Source organism: Andrena cerasifolii, chromosome 6, assembly GCF_050908995.1.
Source record: "Andrena cerasifolii isolate SP2316 chromosome 6, iyAndCera1_principal, whole genome shotgun sequence".
Lineage (NCBI taxonomy): Eukaryota > Metazoa > Arthropoda > Insecta > Hymenoptera > Andrenidae > Andrena > Andrena cerasifolii.
In genome coordinates this window covers 11,366,004-11,382,500 of record NC_135123.1, presented here as the reverse complement: position 1 = coordinate 11,382,500, position 16,497 = coordinate 11,366,004, and the positions used below count along the sequence as shown (strand labels likewise).

The following is a 16,497-nucleotide window of genomic DNA, read 5'->3' as shown; positions in this document are numbered from 1 at the left end:
AACAGAGTGATTCTTATAAAATGACCGATACGGTTACCGCCAAAGTTCAAGAGCATATAGAAGAATTGTTCATGCAAAACAAAATGCATCGTTAACACCGCGAGCAGTTTTTTTTACCATATCTTCAAACTTCAAACGTAATCTCATTGATCACTTTATAAAAATCATTATATATCAGGCCGAAATGGTCGGTTATATGTACAAATTGATGTAAATATTGGTATTTTACTAGCAAATCTAGGAAAATGTTAAATATAATATATATGGATGTAAAATAATTACACCTATAACTTTCCCTGTATTTATAACTATCTTCCCTTTTAGGTACAGAATTTTCCCTCAGTAGCAAACTGTCATAAAAGTTCATATAATTATTTCGCAACATATTTACTTGAACTATACAAAATTATTAATTTCCTACGAAAATTATACTTGTACAAAAAAATATCAAGTTCAACGCACTTTTGAGATACGTAAATTGAAAAAGGATTGCACAGATATACCTATATATTTCTTTAATTCCACGAGAAATTATATTACAAAATATTATGAACAATTAGTTAAAGTTCCTAATATGCATCTAAGACTATGACAAACGAAAAGAAAATGATTTTCCATGCAAGCCATGAATGTGAATATGTTTCTAAATTGGCGGGCTTTCGCGCAGGAAGTGATTAAACGGCGCGCGCAGCCGGATGCTGCGCGCGCATACTGGACGAGCTAACAAAGAGCACTTGACGTATTTCATTTCGTTATGTTGCAGATCAGGCTTATTATTTCCCGAAAATTTGGCCAGCAATTCGTTTTTCGCTGTGGCAAGCTTTTTTATCGAATGACTTTCGCATACTGTGCTAATTAAAGGACGGTTGACCAAATAATGCCCGTAACGCGTAAGTTCCTGCGGGGTGGGCGAGGGACGCCATGACAGTCGTCGTATTTTCTGTTAACCGCAAGCACGTATGTTCTTGGCAGCGTTTTCGTGAAATTGTTGCGCAGTTTGGCGTCTATACGGATAAAAATTGGCAGCCCCGTTTTCGAAGCCCCGCGGACTTCGCTTGGGATATATTCTGGAGGTGGAGGGCGAGGGCGCGTGGCCATTATCAGGGATTTGCTTGTGGGTACCCGTGGCGAGGTGAGACGTCGAGAGGCGGCGAAAGGCGTCCCCCCCTGCGTCGGGACGCGTGTCTCCCTGTGCACGAGACGGCCCAGGGCCGACGAAGCGAGATGCCAGAACCGCCGACGGCACCGTACACCACGTGAGTCCACCCTACGAGCCGCCTCGGTCATCCCTTCGGCCCTCGCGCACGCTTCTCCCGAATCCCCTTGCCCTGAAACCCGAGGAACCTCCATCTTGTGGCCCCTTGTCCTCGTTCTACGAGTCACGATAATTGACGCGTCATATGCCCGAGACACCAGAAGATGGTGCCCGTGAATCCTCTCTTAACTACGGGGAGATCTATGGCAACTCCTGGCAAATGTGGGAATACAGCTGCGTACTCGAACGAGCCGCTGGTACGCTCAAACACTTCTAGCGCTTCACTATTTTCGCTTTGTCGCCCTCGCGAGATTGCATCGGATGAGTCACCCTTTCCCGCTCACTCGGCAAAAAACTCCACGGAATATGTATCTGCGAGGTTAAAGTAACTACTCGCGTTTCTGCATGCAGATAATGTCTTTTACAATATTAACCTATCACCGTGCACATTATATAATAATAAGCGCACGCCCAGGCAATTCTTTCAAATACGTTAGACCCGGGGAGAATCCTTCCCGTCTATTTGTATTAAACTAATTGATTTCGAGGTTAAACGTTAGAATTTATTTTCCTAGCCTGCCTCGTCGGTGCGAACGGCACAGTGGCTACTCTGTTAATCGTATATTGTGTATTCTGTTAACGAACATGTTATTTTTAAACACTATTAGCATTTTACGGGTAATAAAGAATGGATATGTTTATAGTAGAGTCAATCGCTATTAGATCTTACATATGTAAATGAATGTGTGGCTCTTAACCGATGATATCTAAATAAATTTTAATTGAATTGTTTTGCAGGATGAGAAATGAAATATATCAGAAATATTTAGCTAGTACCCAGCAGTGAACAAAGATGAATAGTGAGCAGCATGCATTGCCAGCGACTACGCAGGCACAAGAGGTAAGCATGTATTTCATTAAAACAGGCTAACCACCAAACCACAAATGCGCAACAATTATATGAACACTGGAGATTAAAAATATTCTCAGACAAATTAAAATCATTTATCGATTGGAATATGTTTTCTCTTAATTATGTAATTTGTTTAACAGTTAAAAACATTTAATTTCACTTCCATTGCTTTTTATCGATTACCTTTTTATGCTGCTTTTAATTATCTATAGTTACTTTTCGTATATTACAGTTTGTTTATTCATATTTAGAAATGCAACATAAAATTCTGTGTAGATGGTGAGAATTATCGTGTAAATTGCTTGTACCACACTTAAATGAAATAGCTTATGCTTGAATATTTTATATTTATTGGCTTGCTCTTTCTGCGATATCAAGTACTTATAGGAGCACATACTTTTACATATTAAGAAACAGTTTTGTGAAAGTAGCATGATAACATTTAAACACGTATTATAATAATTTAGTTTAAATAATATAAGCTTTTAGCATAAAAACACGTATTTTAAATAGTCTTGCAAATGGTATCCTAGGTGTAATTTTATTATTTACTTTCAGTGACATAGAACTCTGTACATAATAGTAAATACCAATGATGGTACTGGTCGCACGAATTTGTTGAAAAAAAAATTTTCATTTGTAACTCTATACCGCTGGAAGCGTAAAAACTGGAAACTAGCGCATTTGTCGATTGGAACCGAGCCTGGTGCATGCCGCTGCATGCCGTATTAATGTTGTACAAATGTTTGAATGTATATCGGTAGGATGTAAACGCGGGTCAAAGTGGTCGTCCTTCGTACCCAGGTGGTTTGACTACTGCAACCAGTCTTGGCAATGTAGCGAGTACCCCGCATTCATCCGCGGACCTGCGTGTAGGTACAGCCGTAGCGTTAGCCTCCTCGGTAGCTAAATATTGGGTCCTCACCAATCTGTTTCCTGGACCGCTACCTCAGGTCTCGGTCTATCACCATTCCCACCACAACTCCTCGCACAGGAGTAGTGGAGGTGGAGAGGCATCTTCCAAAGAGCCAGCCTCTTCATTGAACCAAGAAATGGCGTTGACTTCCAGTTCGCATCATCAGTCGACGCCTACGCATCATCATCATCAACCTTCAGTTAGCAGTAGCAGCCATCATAGCTCTTTACAACCAAATCCGCAGGTTTGTTTACTTAGAGGTATGCAATGACTAGTTATCGAGCATAGATTATAGAGGATCCAGGTTAGAATTCGCTTCTGTAGTAATTATGGTAGCATACTATGTTGCATATCTCTTAAATTATAGGTGAGTAGATAGTAGAGTTCTGTACCACAATAAATACATTTGTATTGCTTGCAATTTTATACTTATGATTTAAAATGCAGCTTTATCCAAAGTCTGTTTTTTGTTTCAAATTTTCTTTCCTTTGCATTTGATTGTACGCTAGTTGTTGTAATTTATATTAAATTCATTATATACGTGCTGCTACCGATACTGCATTTTTAATATTATTTATGTTTGTTAGTTTCCATAATGTATTAGGAACAGATATTTAATGTAAGACGTATTTTCACATTGAATTTAATAATAGTCTCGATCGTACGATCCTTTTAGGCACAGAAAGCAATTTAGCAATATCCTTCTTTTATGTTTCATGTAGCAGATCCCAGTGTCGCTGCCAGGCCTTAATCTAGACGGAGCGCATATACCTGCAAGCGTTAGTCATTTGCAGGCTGCACATGCACAAATGCAGCAACAAATGCAGGCGCAACAGCAACAGCTGCATCAGCAGCAGCCGCAGCAGCAGCCCCAACAGCAGCAGCAGCAGCAGCAGTCTCACCATCAGATGCAAAATCATCAAAATGCTCAGAACAATGGACCAACTGCACATAATCAAAACGCACAGAGAGATGATAATAAAGTGAAAGATGAGGGTGGAAGTTGCACAACTGAACGTTGTAGCGACAATCAAGTTCATTGCCAAGTCCAGTGCGATCTCCAGCTGCAAACATCTCAAGATCTACAGCAAAGTCTTATGCAGCAGCAACAACAACAGCAGCAGCAGCAGCAACAACAACAACAACAAATTGGTGTGAATATAAGTGGAAATTCTTCGGCCGAAGGTGGAAATCAGAACAATTCAGAGAAGCCTGAGAAAGAAAAAGAGCTGCGTCAACTGAACATGACACAGTACGTTTATTTAATTTGTTTATCTCTTAAGTACGATCATTCCTGTAGCATGACGAGCTATATTACAATTTCTGTGCAGGTTCCAAGTGCCGGATTTAAAACCAGGAGGTCATATGATGGATGTGAGAACAGCCGACGGTTCAGTTGTAAAAATCAGTGCTGGGAATGAACAAGATTTAGCGAAAACTCTTGGGGTTGAAATGGTGCAAAATATGTATAAGGTAAAAAATTATTAGAACGTACAATGCGACGTATCCCATATTAACGTAACATGCGATGTATTTATTTGAATATCTCTGGTTGTACGTTTTAGGTGAATGTCGAAGATATTAATCAGCTTCTAGCATATCATGAAGTATTTGGGAAGCTACAAAGTGACATAGCTGCTGGTACAAGCCTAGTTGGAAGCACAGTTCCTACTCAAACAGTTACCACGATACAGAATGGAACGCCGCTTGTACAGCAAGTTCAATTAAATAAGTTCGATATTAAGTCGAGTGACGGTGAAGCTACACCAGGACCAAGCGCATCGCCAGTATCGGTTGGAAGCCATGCTTGTGAAATATGTGGAAAGATTTTTCAGTTTCGCTATCAGCTTATCGTGCACCGTCGTTATCATACGGAAAGAAAACCATTTACATGTCAAGTACATAGAAAATCAGAGTTTCCTATTATTTTCCACTTTACTCCATTGTCGTTTACTGTATTTAGAATTTATGAACTCTGCAGGTGTGTGGCAAGGCATTTTTAAATGCGAACGATTTGACTCGCCATGGTAAATGTCACTTAGGTGGATCCATGTTTACTTGTACAGTGTGTTTTCATGTGTTTGCTAATGCACCGTCGTTAGAGCGCCATATGAAGCGACATGCTACCGATAAACCTTACAATTGTACCGTATGCGGAAAGAGTTTCGCAAGAAAGGAACATTTGGATAATCATACTCGCTGCCATACTGGAGAAACGCCCTACAGGTAAATACACATTTGCGGTTTCTATAATTTTTATTCCTCGATTCAAACAATTTCTCACGTTCCGGCAATACCGATAATTATTAAGTATCGATAGGATATTCGAATAACCGTTCTCATTTCGTGTTTCAGGTGCCAGTACTGTTCGAAAACATTTACTAGGAAAGAACATATGGTGAATCATGTTCGCAAACACACGGGTGAAACGCCCCATCGATGTGATATTTGCAAAAAGAGCTTTACTCGCAAAGAACATTTTATGAATCATGTTATGTGGCATACAGGAGAGACTCCGCACCATTGCCAAGCATGCGGCAAGAAGTATACGCGTAAAGAACATCTTGCAAACCATATGCGTTCGCATACCAACGACACACCATTTCGCTGTGAAATATGCGGTAAGTAATTTGTTTATTCGTTAGTCCGAAGTATCGTGCTTATATATGATATGCTATTTCTATATATCTGCACGATATATCGTATAATATACTTGATGGATATACTTTCCCATAAGAGTATTAAAATAGTAAATGCAATTTATCAGTTGTACATATTTGTTTCTTGGAAGGAACTCGGAGGAATTGCAATCTTAATTGCACTGTTGATTACACGATTAAAATATATACACTATTATTTAATGGTTTATCAAAAAACTGTATTCTTCGGATAAGAAAGCGTGATTAATTCGGATATTTCCTTTCGAACCTTATATTTTTGGGCCCTGCAAAACTTTCATAAAATGGGATTGTGATGATACTTATTTTGTATTTAAAATCCTCACAGTAATAGTTATCTTTATTTATGATAAACGCAAACACTACAATACGCTTCAAAGTAATATTCAGTATCATTTTTAATGAGAAGTTCCATATTTATTGCGATGAATATTTGAAAATCACTCTTTCTATTGTTTAAAATATATTGCGTGTACTATTATAATAATACGAGTCCGTACAAACAATTTACAACAAATTAGTCGACCATTGTCTAAAATCGTAACTAAAATGCACTGAAACTCTTAGTAAGGTAAGTTATAAGTTATTGTTCTACACTGTTCTTAGATTAAACGCTCCAAGTTTCGGAGTAAAATCTTAAAACACAGTATCATAAATATAACATCAAATTTCATCAAAACTTGGATATATATATGGAAAATATATAAAATCTATGATTATTCCACTTTTAAAAAGCCTATACTGTGTACATCTGCATGTTTAGGATTTACAAACAAATGAAAATTAATAGAAAGTTTTCAAATAGAATTTTATTACACCCATACATCTTAATATTTATATAAAGCAGAAAGTGTTTGTGTGTTGTTGTTTGTCTGTCGCTTAATAACTTTCAAACTGTCCCAGCTCATTATGTCTAGCTAATCCAGATGAATATGACTATTTTCACAAAATAAATAAATAATTTTTTTTTTATAAAATTAGAACTTAAATTTCGGGCGAAGCCGAGTAGTAAAGCTAGTATATTATATGCCTTTAAAAGTGGATTTACCCTAGACATAATAAAATAATAAAATATACTCAATAAGAAATTTCCCAATATAATACTCTGATCTGTTTAATTTCATTCTACAATAGTTAGTAGTTTCTTAAACTTAATATACAAATTCGATAAGTAATTATAATAAAACTTAAACAATTCGGCTTCAGTAAGAATCTGATAATATTTTGAATTGATATGTACAACAAAGAAATGCATAATTTAATGTACAAGTCTTGAGAAACATACAATTTTAACTACCCCAAGAAGATCGTGCATGCAAGTTAGCGGCAAATAAAAAAAATATGGTTTATCGAGTCCTGCCTATTGGCCTTTGCGGCGCGGAGTTACGAAAAATACAGTATAAGCGCGCCGAGTCGTGGGTTCGCGAGGGTGAAATAAAATTCGCGAGAATTGATCGCGCATCGCGACTAGCTGCCCCCCTGTCACAAGTCGCGCGCATTCTTTTACAAACGCGCCTTTCTAACCTCACAATTGCTGGCGTCTTTTGCCGGTATATATTGGTTTCTTAATTACTGTATGTAACGGGCTATTTACCGCAGTGTTTCACACAATATCAAGATATCGGTGCATTAAAGCAAACATTGGTATCATGACATGCTATTTCGTAAATTTGAGCGGTTGGTATATATTGCAATACGTTTCGTTTTCATGTAAACAAAATACGCTTTCGCTTTTGAAATTCACACGGAAAATTCGGATCTCGATCATAGCATTACACTTCCCTGGTAGCAATTCAAATTTTTCATAGCGAAACATACATTTGCGATAAAATAAAGTAGAAATGTACGTTGCGCTTAAACACTTAATTACTAAGTCATTATTAAAGCAGTATCGAATATTCATGATCAAAATAGAACTGGGTTGCGTTATCCAACTATTCTACTTTAATGTACGAGGCTTTGAAACCAATCGAGGGTAGTTATTGCTAGGAAATTGTAATTCAAATTACAGTTAAAGAAAATTAATACATTCGTATAACTTTGTAGGCAAGCTATTATATTTATCGCGACTACAGAGATATTCCTATGAAGTTGCTAATACAATTACCTGTTCAGTTTGAGAATGTATCGTGTTCCATTTGAAAAAATATTGTATAATAGAAATAATTATGTTTTTAGTATTCGAATAGCATTTATCCTTAATCATGAAAGTGTCGCGAGCGCTTATATGCACTCTGTCACTCGGTAGAGTGTATACATTGTCCGCGTATGGATATTCTGTAAATATGGTTAACAATCTACGAGCAATGGTTTCCGCACACAGCATACTGAACATTAAAAAGATTCGTATAACTTAGTCAACTCATAAAATTAGCCACACGGCGATGAGTGAAACCAAAATCTTTGCTTGGACAAGTTTTTGTGCAAATTCCATTGCGAGGCATTGTAAGCAGATTTACAGTTTTATGATTCCGATTGATATTACAGTATAATCAAGTATTCGTGTGTTTTGCTTTTGTTTATCACTGCGAATACAGGTAAGTCGTTTACGAGAAAGGAGCACTTCACGAACCACATAATGTGGCACACGGGTGAGACGCCGCACCGCTGTGATTTCTGCTCGAAGACATTCACGCGAAAGGAGCATCTTTTGAACCACGTCCGCCAGCACACGGGTGAGTCTCCACACCGATGCGGCTTCTGCTCCAAATCGTTCACCAGAAAGGAACACCTTGTTAACCACATCCGCCAACACACAGGTGAGAGCGGTTGGCAGATGTCCATTTCACGGACAACCGATTGTAATATTTGTCTCTAAGAGTAGTTTATATTACGTGGCTAGAAAATGATTTAGTTAAGAAACATGTTAGGGACTGAGTCACCTTTCATAATACAGTCTTCCCCGGATTATCGAGAAAGATTTGGGACCGGGAAATTCTCGATAAACCGGGGCAGGAGAACTAGTTAGCACCTAATAAACTGACACTTGTCAGGGCCCTCGCCCGAACCGTCTGACAAGGAGACTGATCGACGTAAACCGAGAGTGACTGAAATAGCGGACTAGCGGGAGACCCTCGGTCGACGGCGAATTGAGTCATTCAGTATTGAATATGAAACTTTTCATGTTACCGATTACACTTTGGTGAGAGTATTACCGATGGATTGGTGAGTTTATGTCGTCGAAAATGAGTCCAAACACGAAGCAATTCGGTCTATTTTTTATTATAAAAACACGATTAGGATTCCAGTTCCCCGGTTTAAGGGAAGAACACGCTTCTGGTGGGTAACTCACAACATTTCTCCTGCAATTATCGAAGTGGTTTACCAATCCTCGTAATACCAAATAGGTACTAAACATCCAGACAATTTCTCCTGAAGGCTGCATTTAAGCAATCTTCAGCAGACACTTTACAATTTGGTGAAGTCGTTGATATTCTCCATTTAAATTCTAAAAATGGACCGAATTGCTTCGCGTTTGAACTGATTTTCATCGAGAAACCTTAAAAAATCCATTGATAATACTTTCATGAACATTTATCAAAAACATGAACATTTTATTTTTCTATACTGGGTATTTTACCTGGCCCAGTGGTTTCATTGCCCTCGGCAGTTAACGGGCGGCCTACCCGGGACCGCAGGCCCTCGCTCGCAGCGAGGAAGCAAAACTGTGGGGTGGGTAGGTGTTTCACGATAATCCGGGGAAAAAAGCATTTCAATAATCTGAGGAAGACTGTATATGTCATGTAACACACACCAAATCGTTCTCGTATTCGTCCAAAGATAAAGAAAAAGAAGAACGATCACTCTCATTATAAAACGTGTCACGACAATCGTTTACTGAACGTATCTCGCTATCTGAGCACAGTTTCGATTCCGCTTCTAACTGACGTTCAGCTCCGACGTTGAGCACTTGCATGCGAAGCAATATATAATAGTGGTCTCGATATAATGTCTATGAAAAACAGAAACAGCATATATTTATAGAAGTTTATTTACGATGCCGGGTAGAATAATCTGTTTTGCCGATCGTCTGTGACAATTCATATTGTGTCTAACTAGCAATTAGTTAACCGATCACAATTATCCCATTTCATCGAATCCCTAGAGACATTTACTGTTCTGCCTCATACACCGCTCTCATACATGCTTCTTATTAACTCCTTCAGAGCCCTGTCGCTATAAATATTCATACTACTTGTTGCGTTCTGAAAGCGTTTAGCAAGCTTCTTATCATTTCAAAGACTTGTATATAGTTCCATTTTCATTCTCATTTCATTTCGTAGGTGGCATACCAGTGTATTATTTAGTTAAACCTAAGGAAGTTCATGATATATTTTCATTTAAAAAATTAAACCTGCTATCGAAGACGCTAAGACTTTTTTAAATTAGTACTTTCGAACACTTGAGATTAGAATGTCTTTGGTAAAGATTTATTTATCACTGCGCAAGCTGACTTTCCTCCAGTGCGACGCAATGAGACTGCAATATCGAATGAATCCTTACGCTCTGCCCCCTGTAATGCTTCGTCCCTGCCGTTCGTCACGTGTTTGAGATAAAAGATTTCATTTCGAATGCCCTTTGCCCATGCATTGCGTCAGGAGAGAACTCGCCTTGTACAGGATAATCGGTTGTTCGAATGACGAGTAAAAATCGCAGTTGGTTATAAAATGTACAGGGGAGACGCCCTTCCGCTGTCAGTACTGTCCAAAAGCATTTACGCGGAAGGATCACCTGGTAAACCACGTCAGGCAGCACACGGGTGAGTCACCGCACAAGTGCCAGTATTGCACCAAATCCTTCACGAGGAAGGAACATTTGACAAATCACGTGCGTCAACATACAGGCGAATCGCCACACCGATGCCACTTCTGCTCCAAGTCATTTACTCGTAAGGAGCATTTGACGAATCATGTGCGAATCCACACCGGCGAATCACCGCACAGGTGTGAGTTTTGTCAGAGGACGTTCACTAGGAAAGAACACCTTAATAATCATCTCCGTCAACATACCGGAGATTCATCGCACTGTTGTAACGTGTGTTCGAAGCCGTTTACAAGAAAGGTACATTGATCAAGATTGTCTTTCGTATCCATAACGTCAAAGATTATTATTATTGCGCGTGTCAACGCTAATTAGTTTCGAGCTACAAGTACTTGTGTCTATGTGAATCGCAGATTATTAGCAATTCCATTTCTTTTCGTTTGTTACAGGAGCATCTTGTAAATCATATGCGATGTCATACTGGTGAACGTCCATTCGTATGCACAGAATGTGGCAAGAGCTTCCCGTTGAAGGGCAATTTACTTTTCCATATGCGCTCGCACAATAAAGGAAGTAACGCCGAGAGGCCGTTCCGTTGCGACCTATGTCCTAAAGACTTCATGTGCAAAGGGCACTTGGTGTCCCACAGACGATCACATTCGGACGAACGGCCCCACAGCTGCCCGGATTGCGGGAAAACGTTCGTCGAGAAAGGCAACATGTTGAGACATTTAAGGAAGCACGCGGCAGAAGGGCCACCGACACAAGTCACCACGCCATCGGCCATTCCTCAATCCGGCGTTCTGCCGATACCGGCTGCAGCGGTTCTGGTTGGTCATCCGTTGGCACCGCCCGCACCACCAGTAGTGCCACAACACACGGTTGTCGTGCCCACCCCGCCAGGTGTGTTGACCTCCTACTAAACCAAATCATCAGGAAAGATGTGAAAGCATTTGATAAAGATCAAAGTGAGTGTATACATGATGAACGTTTGTGTTGTTGATCACGAAGTAATTGTGCGTCATTGAGTCCTCTTCTTTTTTTAACGACTTACACGGTTTCTATGGCCACGGAGGTTGATCAGTGTTGTTATTGCGTCGCAATAATATCGTTGAGAATGTAACTACAGACATTGCCCACGTTCCAAACGTTTGCACCAATACTCTCCTGCGGTTATGCGCAGAAGGGAAGTTTATAGAAACATTAAATTGAACAATAACCGCAGCCTACGCGTTGGCGGCGTATTATCCAAAGTTTGAATTTCTTTGTTTCTTTTTATACCATACCTTTACGTAGATCTTTATATAAAAAACGGGGGGATTTAGGAAGCTAATATGATCTTCTCACGTTTCTCTTGATTATGCAGAATGTATAACTCAGGACTTTGCAATTGGCACAGAAAAATTTCATTGTTAATTGAATTGCGATTAGTCAATAATTACGCTATCGATGCGTCGATGTATTATTTTTGTATGCTAATTTCATATGTAAAGAGGAAGAATATTATTGTATCTGTTGGTTACGAACAGCAGAATTCGGCATTGTGTAACGTATTGTCGACGGTGCGGGGGAGTAGTGATGTCGTAAATTATGCCCGACCATAGGCAGAAACACGTTTTGATTGTTGGCTCGAGTGGTGGGGAATAAGGATTAGAGGGAAGGACGGAGACCATTTTACCGGGAATCGCATGAAGTATTTCCATTCTCAAATTAAGTAGCAATGGATCAGTGCCGCGCGAAGGGTGTTTATATACAGTGTTGCGTCTTTAAACTTCCGCTGGTTTTCCAGTCACTTAAGACCTGTTTCTGCCTACCACTTCGCTTCACTCATGACTTCGCTCATGACCTCACTGTCGCTCTACAGTCGACGATACAACATATGTACCTCGAAAGGTATGATTACAATTTTAAGAATTTATCACGGCGTTTGCTGGGAGTACAAAGTGTATTCGTAATCGAAATTATACAATGAACGCGCCAATTCGTAATGTACGTTTTTCTTTCGAAACAGGCACGTGACTCTTTATAGGGAGGAAATACTTCTGTTTGATACAATCGCGATACGCCGATAATATTTGTTTGCGTCCATCATCGTTTTGGCACAATCGAGCTATCCGTTAAAAAGCACATTTCTTTGCTATCACTTCCATGAAATCGGACGATCTCGTTAGATGCGGAGTGGTATTTCTAATTTTGTAATCGACATCGCGGCTCGGTAGACGTGTCCGATCGGTGTACTCCGAAGTGTCTTTTTGAAAATGAAATATATATATTGTATGAGTTTCGCCATTTCCATACACTGACTGTAGAACTAAACGAGGATTTCTACGTTCCGTCGCGTGCGAATCAAATACCGTGGGAAGAGAAAGTATGTTCTATTATTTTCGTAAAAGATTCTATATAAACGTGACTGAAAAAAAGATACTATATATTTAATAATTCATAATCTTCAGATCACTTAGATATTTACCCGCATATTACTTTACTCGATTGGCGTGTAGTTTAGTCCATTGCGAAAAATTCTATTCCAAAGGAACTTTAAAAAAGATTTATGTTTTATACGAACTTGTCTATGCTAATTAAAGTTCCACGTCGGTTGCCCGTTTTAGCTATAGTCATTGTTTTTCGTTTAATCGTAACCATTATGATCGAGTGCAATATAAACTACGCCGACTTCGCTTAAGAGACGTCCGCGACAAATACCACTGTTGCACACCCGAATCTTAAATTTTCAAAACAGAGAGAGAGGGGGGTGCGTGTGTGCGTGCGTGTGTGTGAGTGAGAGAGAGAGAGAGAGAGAGAGAGAGAGAGAGAGAGAGAGAGAGAGAGAGAGAGAGAGAGAGAGAGAGAGAGAGATGGACAGGAGATAGCAGTTTAGTCAGTCGGTCTATGTTCGAATCGATGCTTTGAACTTTTCATTTTTACGATTACTTTTTAAATAATTAACAATATTTGTGTATCGTCTACTTGAAAAAAAGGGAGAATATTATGACTCTAGCGATCTTATAAGGCCATGTATTTCATATTTACGGTTAAGATAAAATTAAATCGTAAGCTTGGTCCTGCGATAACGTATCGTTCTGCTAAGTTACCTAAAATAATATCACGTATTTAAAATGAGCACCCGACACCAAAATGTTACGTTTAAACCGTTTACGACTACCGACAGCAAACAACAGCAGAGATGAAACCGCAGCCGAGTTTTACCGTTTGTCGCACTACCAGGCTTACCTTAATAATGTATAATAATAATAAGTATCGAGAATAGACACGAGAGAGAAATGAGAAATTTATTAACGCGCCGTGCACGCGTCACATGGAGTTTCATGTACGATAAACGTTCGTCACTGCGTAGAGGTCTAGATTAATATATTATAACAAATACTACTAAGTATATTCAAATAATTAGATATCACGTACTATTTAAAGTTAACGAGGGGAAATAAATAACTAATTGTACCGCAGGGTCACTTAACGGGTGACATAAAGTATATGTCACATAAGGAACGTAAAATTTTCACTATATATTCGTAAGAGAAAGAGAGAGAAACACGTGAAGTTCGTGCAAAGATGCGTCTGTAAAGAAGAGAACAAATATATATGTATAATATATATATTGCTCACGCTTATATACATTATGTATATATACTGTACACGACGTGAAGAGAAATGATTTGCGATGCCGCATCGGATACACTTGGAGCAAGTAATATTTCCGACGATACGTGTAAAGAATTCCTCTGCAATCTATTCGTGGCATCGCTCCCTTGCAATTTGCTAAAAATCTAACAAAGAATAAATAGAAATAATGTTTATATGAATTATTATTATTATTATTATCATCATTATTAATATTATACGTTATGAGAATAAGAGTTGGTTCATGCTTTTAAGAGATTTAGTTTCGTGCTTGTTTTTTTAAGGAAAAAAAACAGCAAGCAAATATCAGATCCAACTGTTCCCTTTGAATCGAAGCGACCTTGGTGCAGTACAGTGGGTGAACACACGATGCTAACGTTTAACATTCGCGCGTTCAGTTCTTTGCAATGTTTTCCCGTTGTAACCTCACGTCGGTGACTGTGGTCCATCTGGTGTTGAGCGTATTCGCGGGGGAACGCTTCGATTCAAAGCAAAGTACGATGGTGAAGGAAATGATTTAAAATATAATTTACTTTAGATAGAACAAAATATGTATAGAATTTTATTATGCACCATTGTAATATTATGTATCCCAGTTGTGACACAATATACACTGGTGTTATGTTAAATGTGAACACTGTGTGTCCTGTCTTATATGTAATAATTTCCCATGTTTTCGTTCTATTACGAATAAAAAAGAAACCGATACTTTTTTTAGTATAAACAGCGACTTTGTCAGAATAAGCGACGGTGAATGGATTCGTGCGCGTTCGAATGGTTTCTCGCCTCTATCGCGTGTCTTCGCGTAAAATAGGGCGATGCGACAACAATCTCTTCATTAGTTTTTGTGTAAAACTTAGTAATATAGAAGTATTCTTTTTCACGGTAGACTGTATCGTCAGTTTTCGAGAAAGCAGCTGGTAACATTGCGATCATTGCATAGAAAACGCCCTGTGTATCGTAGTTTAAACGCGCTTTTTCTTATTTTAAGAGCTCTGAAACAGTTGACTGTAATATCGATATTTCATTTTTCACGCTTTGTCGTCGCCGGGCTTTTCGGATGCATGCTGCAAAATTAACGATAAATAATGCATCACGCTGCTTATACAAGTTAACATTAACTTCTTCCGAAACGATGCCGAATGGATAAATTTTGTCAGACACGACTCTCGGGGTCTTCCAGTAAACAGAAGATAATTTAATTCTGATTTTAAACCACGAGAAGAGCGTTTCAAAAGTAACAAATTTATTCACAGATTCTCTACAAATTACTCCATTACAAAATCCTAAACGATATGTAATTAAACGAAAAGCATTTGTTCATCAGTGACTCATACTCCGAGGCAGAATAATGTTCCTACACCGGCGTACGGCACAACCAGGTACATTGAAGGAACGCACATCAAGGAAAGCGTGAATAAATATTTAAAAATTTCTCCGCGCAACATACACTGTAAACGTCCGTCGCTTTCGAAGTCCAATAGGTGGTCCAAAATATCGGTAACCGAATAATAATTAGTAAATATCGATGCCAGACGTAAATTAATACGCGTTTCTATATATGTATCTATCCCTGCACATGTAGGAATCCATAAGAGAAGCAAAGGAGTGCGATATATGCGAAAGCGCAGAGTCTTCCGTTGTATCAGTTTGTGGGGAGAAAGTGGAAACGAGCAATGTTTGCATATGCGAGACTGAAACGGAGAAAGGGGAAGTGTCAACCAAAGCTTTGCTAAGAAAGGTTAAAAAAGAGTTGGATCTATCGAGCGGTGGCTCATCTTCCGTTTGTTGCGTCGATTGGAAGCAGGTGCATCCTCCGATACATTGCACCGATACGGAGTTGGATAATTCACACGACGAAATGGTAAATCGTACGAGGCTTGAACACGTAGATATTTGTGAATGCGAGGAAGATGAGGAATTTGGTCCTCATCCACGAGAAGAACGACGAATAAGAGGGAAAGATCCAGCGCCACCTGGATATAATATAACATTAATTCTTCCACAATATGTTTCCTTAAAAAGTGAGTCAAATAGTGGAGCATGTAGGTGTGTAGGGGATGTGTAATAAATAGAAGCGCGAATAGATCATTTTCAATAACATCGCCCGGAAATTTGCTTGAACTCTGGAAACGGCTGACGTTTCGACTTAAAATTAACGTCCAATCTTTATCCTGTACTATAAGCTCTATGTCCTTCTTTGTAACATTCTGTGTGTGTTGAAAGATTCCGTGGAATGCAAGTCGCGCGAAATCAGTACAGAGTCTGTAAATTCCTGTGAAGAGAAGCTGGACAATGCAGACAACTTAATGTGCATGCCTAATATTACTGAGCT

The 16,497-nt window shown here is 39.0% G+C and overlaps 1 protein-coding gene across 20 annotated transcripts; it reads left to right on the top strand.

Moving 5' to 3' along the window:
* The first annotated feature begins 896 nt into the window (after nucleotides 1-896).
* Nucleotides 897-14,797, top strand: LOC143370289 (uncharacterized). 20 transcript variants are annotated; one of them, XM_076815229.1, is made up of 13 exons: nucleotides 900-1,512; nucleotides 2,054-2,156; nucleotides 2,933-3,328; nucleotides 3,807-4,336; nucleotides 4,416-4,557; nucleotides 4,650-4,982; nucleotides 5,066-5,310; nucleotides 5,440-5,705; nucleotides 8,300-8,437; nucleotides 10,438-10,521; nucleotides 10,606-10,823; nucleotides 10,973-13,275; nucleotides 13,307-14,797. In XM_076815229.1, the coding sequence occupies exons 2-12, from the start codon at nucleotides 2,109-2,111 to the stop codon at nucleotides 11,444-11,446; spliced, it is 2,874 nt and encodes a 957-aa protein (XP_076671344.1). In that variant the 5' UTR covers nucleotides 900-1,512; nucleotides 2,054-2,108; the 3' UTR covers nucleotides 11,447-13,275; nucleotides 13,307-14,797. The 20 variants fall into 20 exon arrangements, with proteins under 20 accessions (XP_076671352.1, XP_076671344.1, XP_076671342.1 ...); XM_076815227.1 differs by having other exon boundaries at nucleotides 8,300-8,521; XM_076815226.1 differs by having other exon boundaries at nucleotides 901-1,512; nucleotides 2,933-3,040; nucleotides 3,122-3,328; nucleotides 8,300-8,521; nucleotides 10,438-10,823.
* The last annotated feature ends 1,700 nt before the right edge of the window (nucleotides 14,798-16,497 follow it).

Coding starts and splice junctions, on each gene's coding strand:
- LOC143370289 (XM_076815216.1), top strand. CDS start 2,109: ATGAATAGTGAGCAGCATGCATTGCCAGCGACTACGCAGGCACAAGAG. Junction 4,337..4,415: donor CGTCAACTGAACATGACACA/GTACGTTTATTT, acceptor ATTTCTGTGCAG/GTTCCAAGTGCCGGATTTAA. Junction 5,311..5,439: donor ACTGGAGAAACGCCCTACAG/GTAAATACACAT, acceptor TTCGTGTTTCAG/GTGCCAGTACTGTTCGAAAA.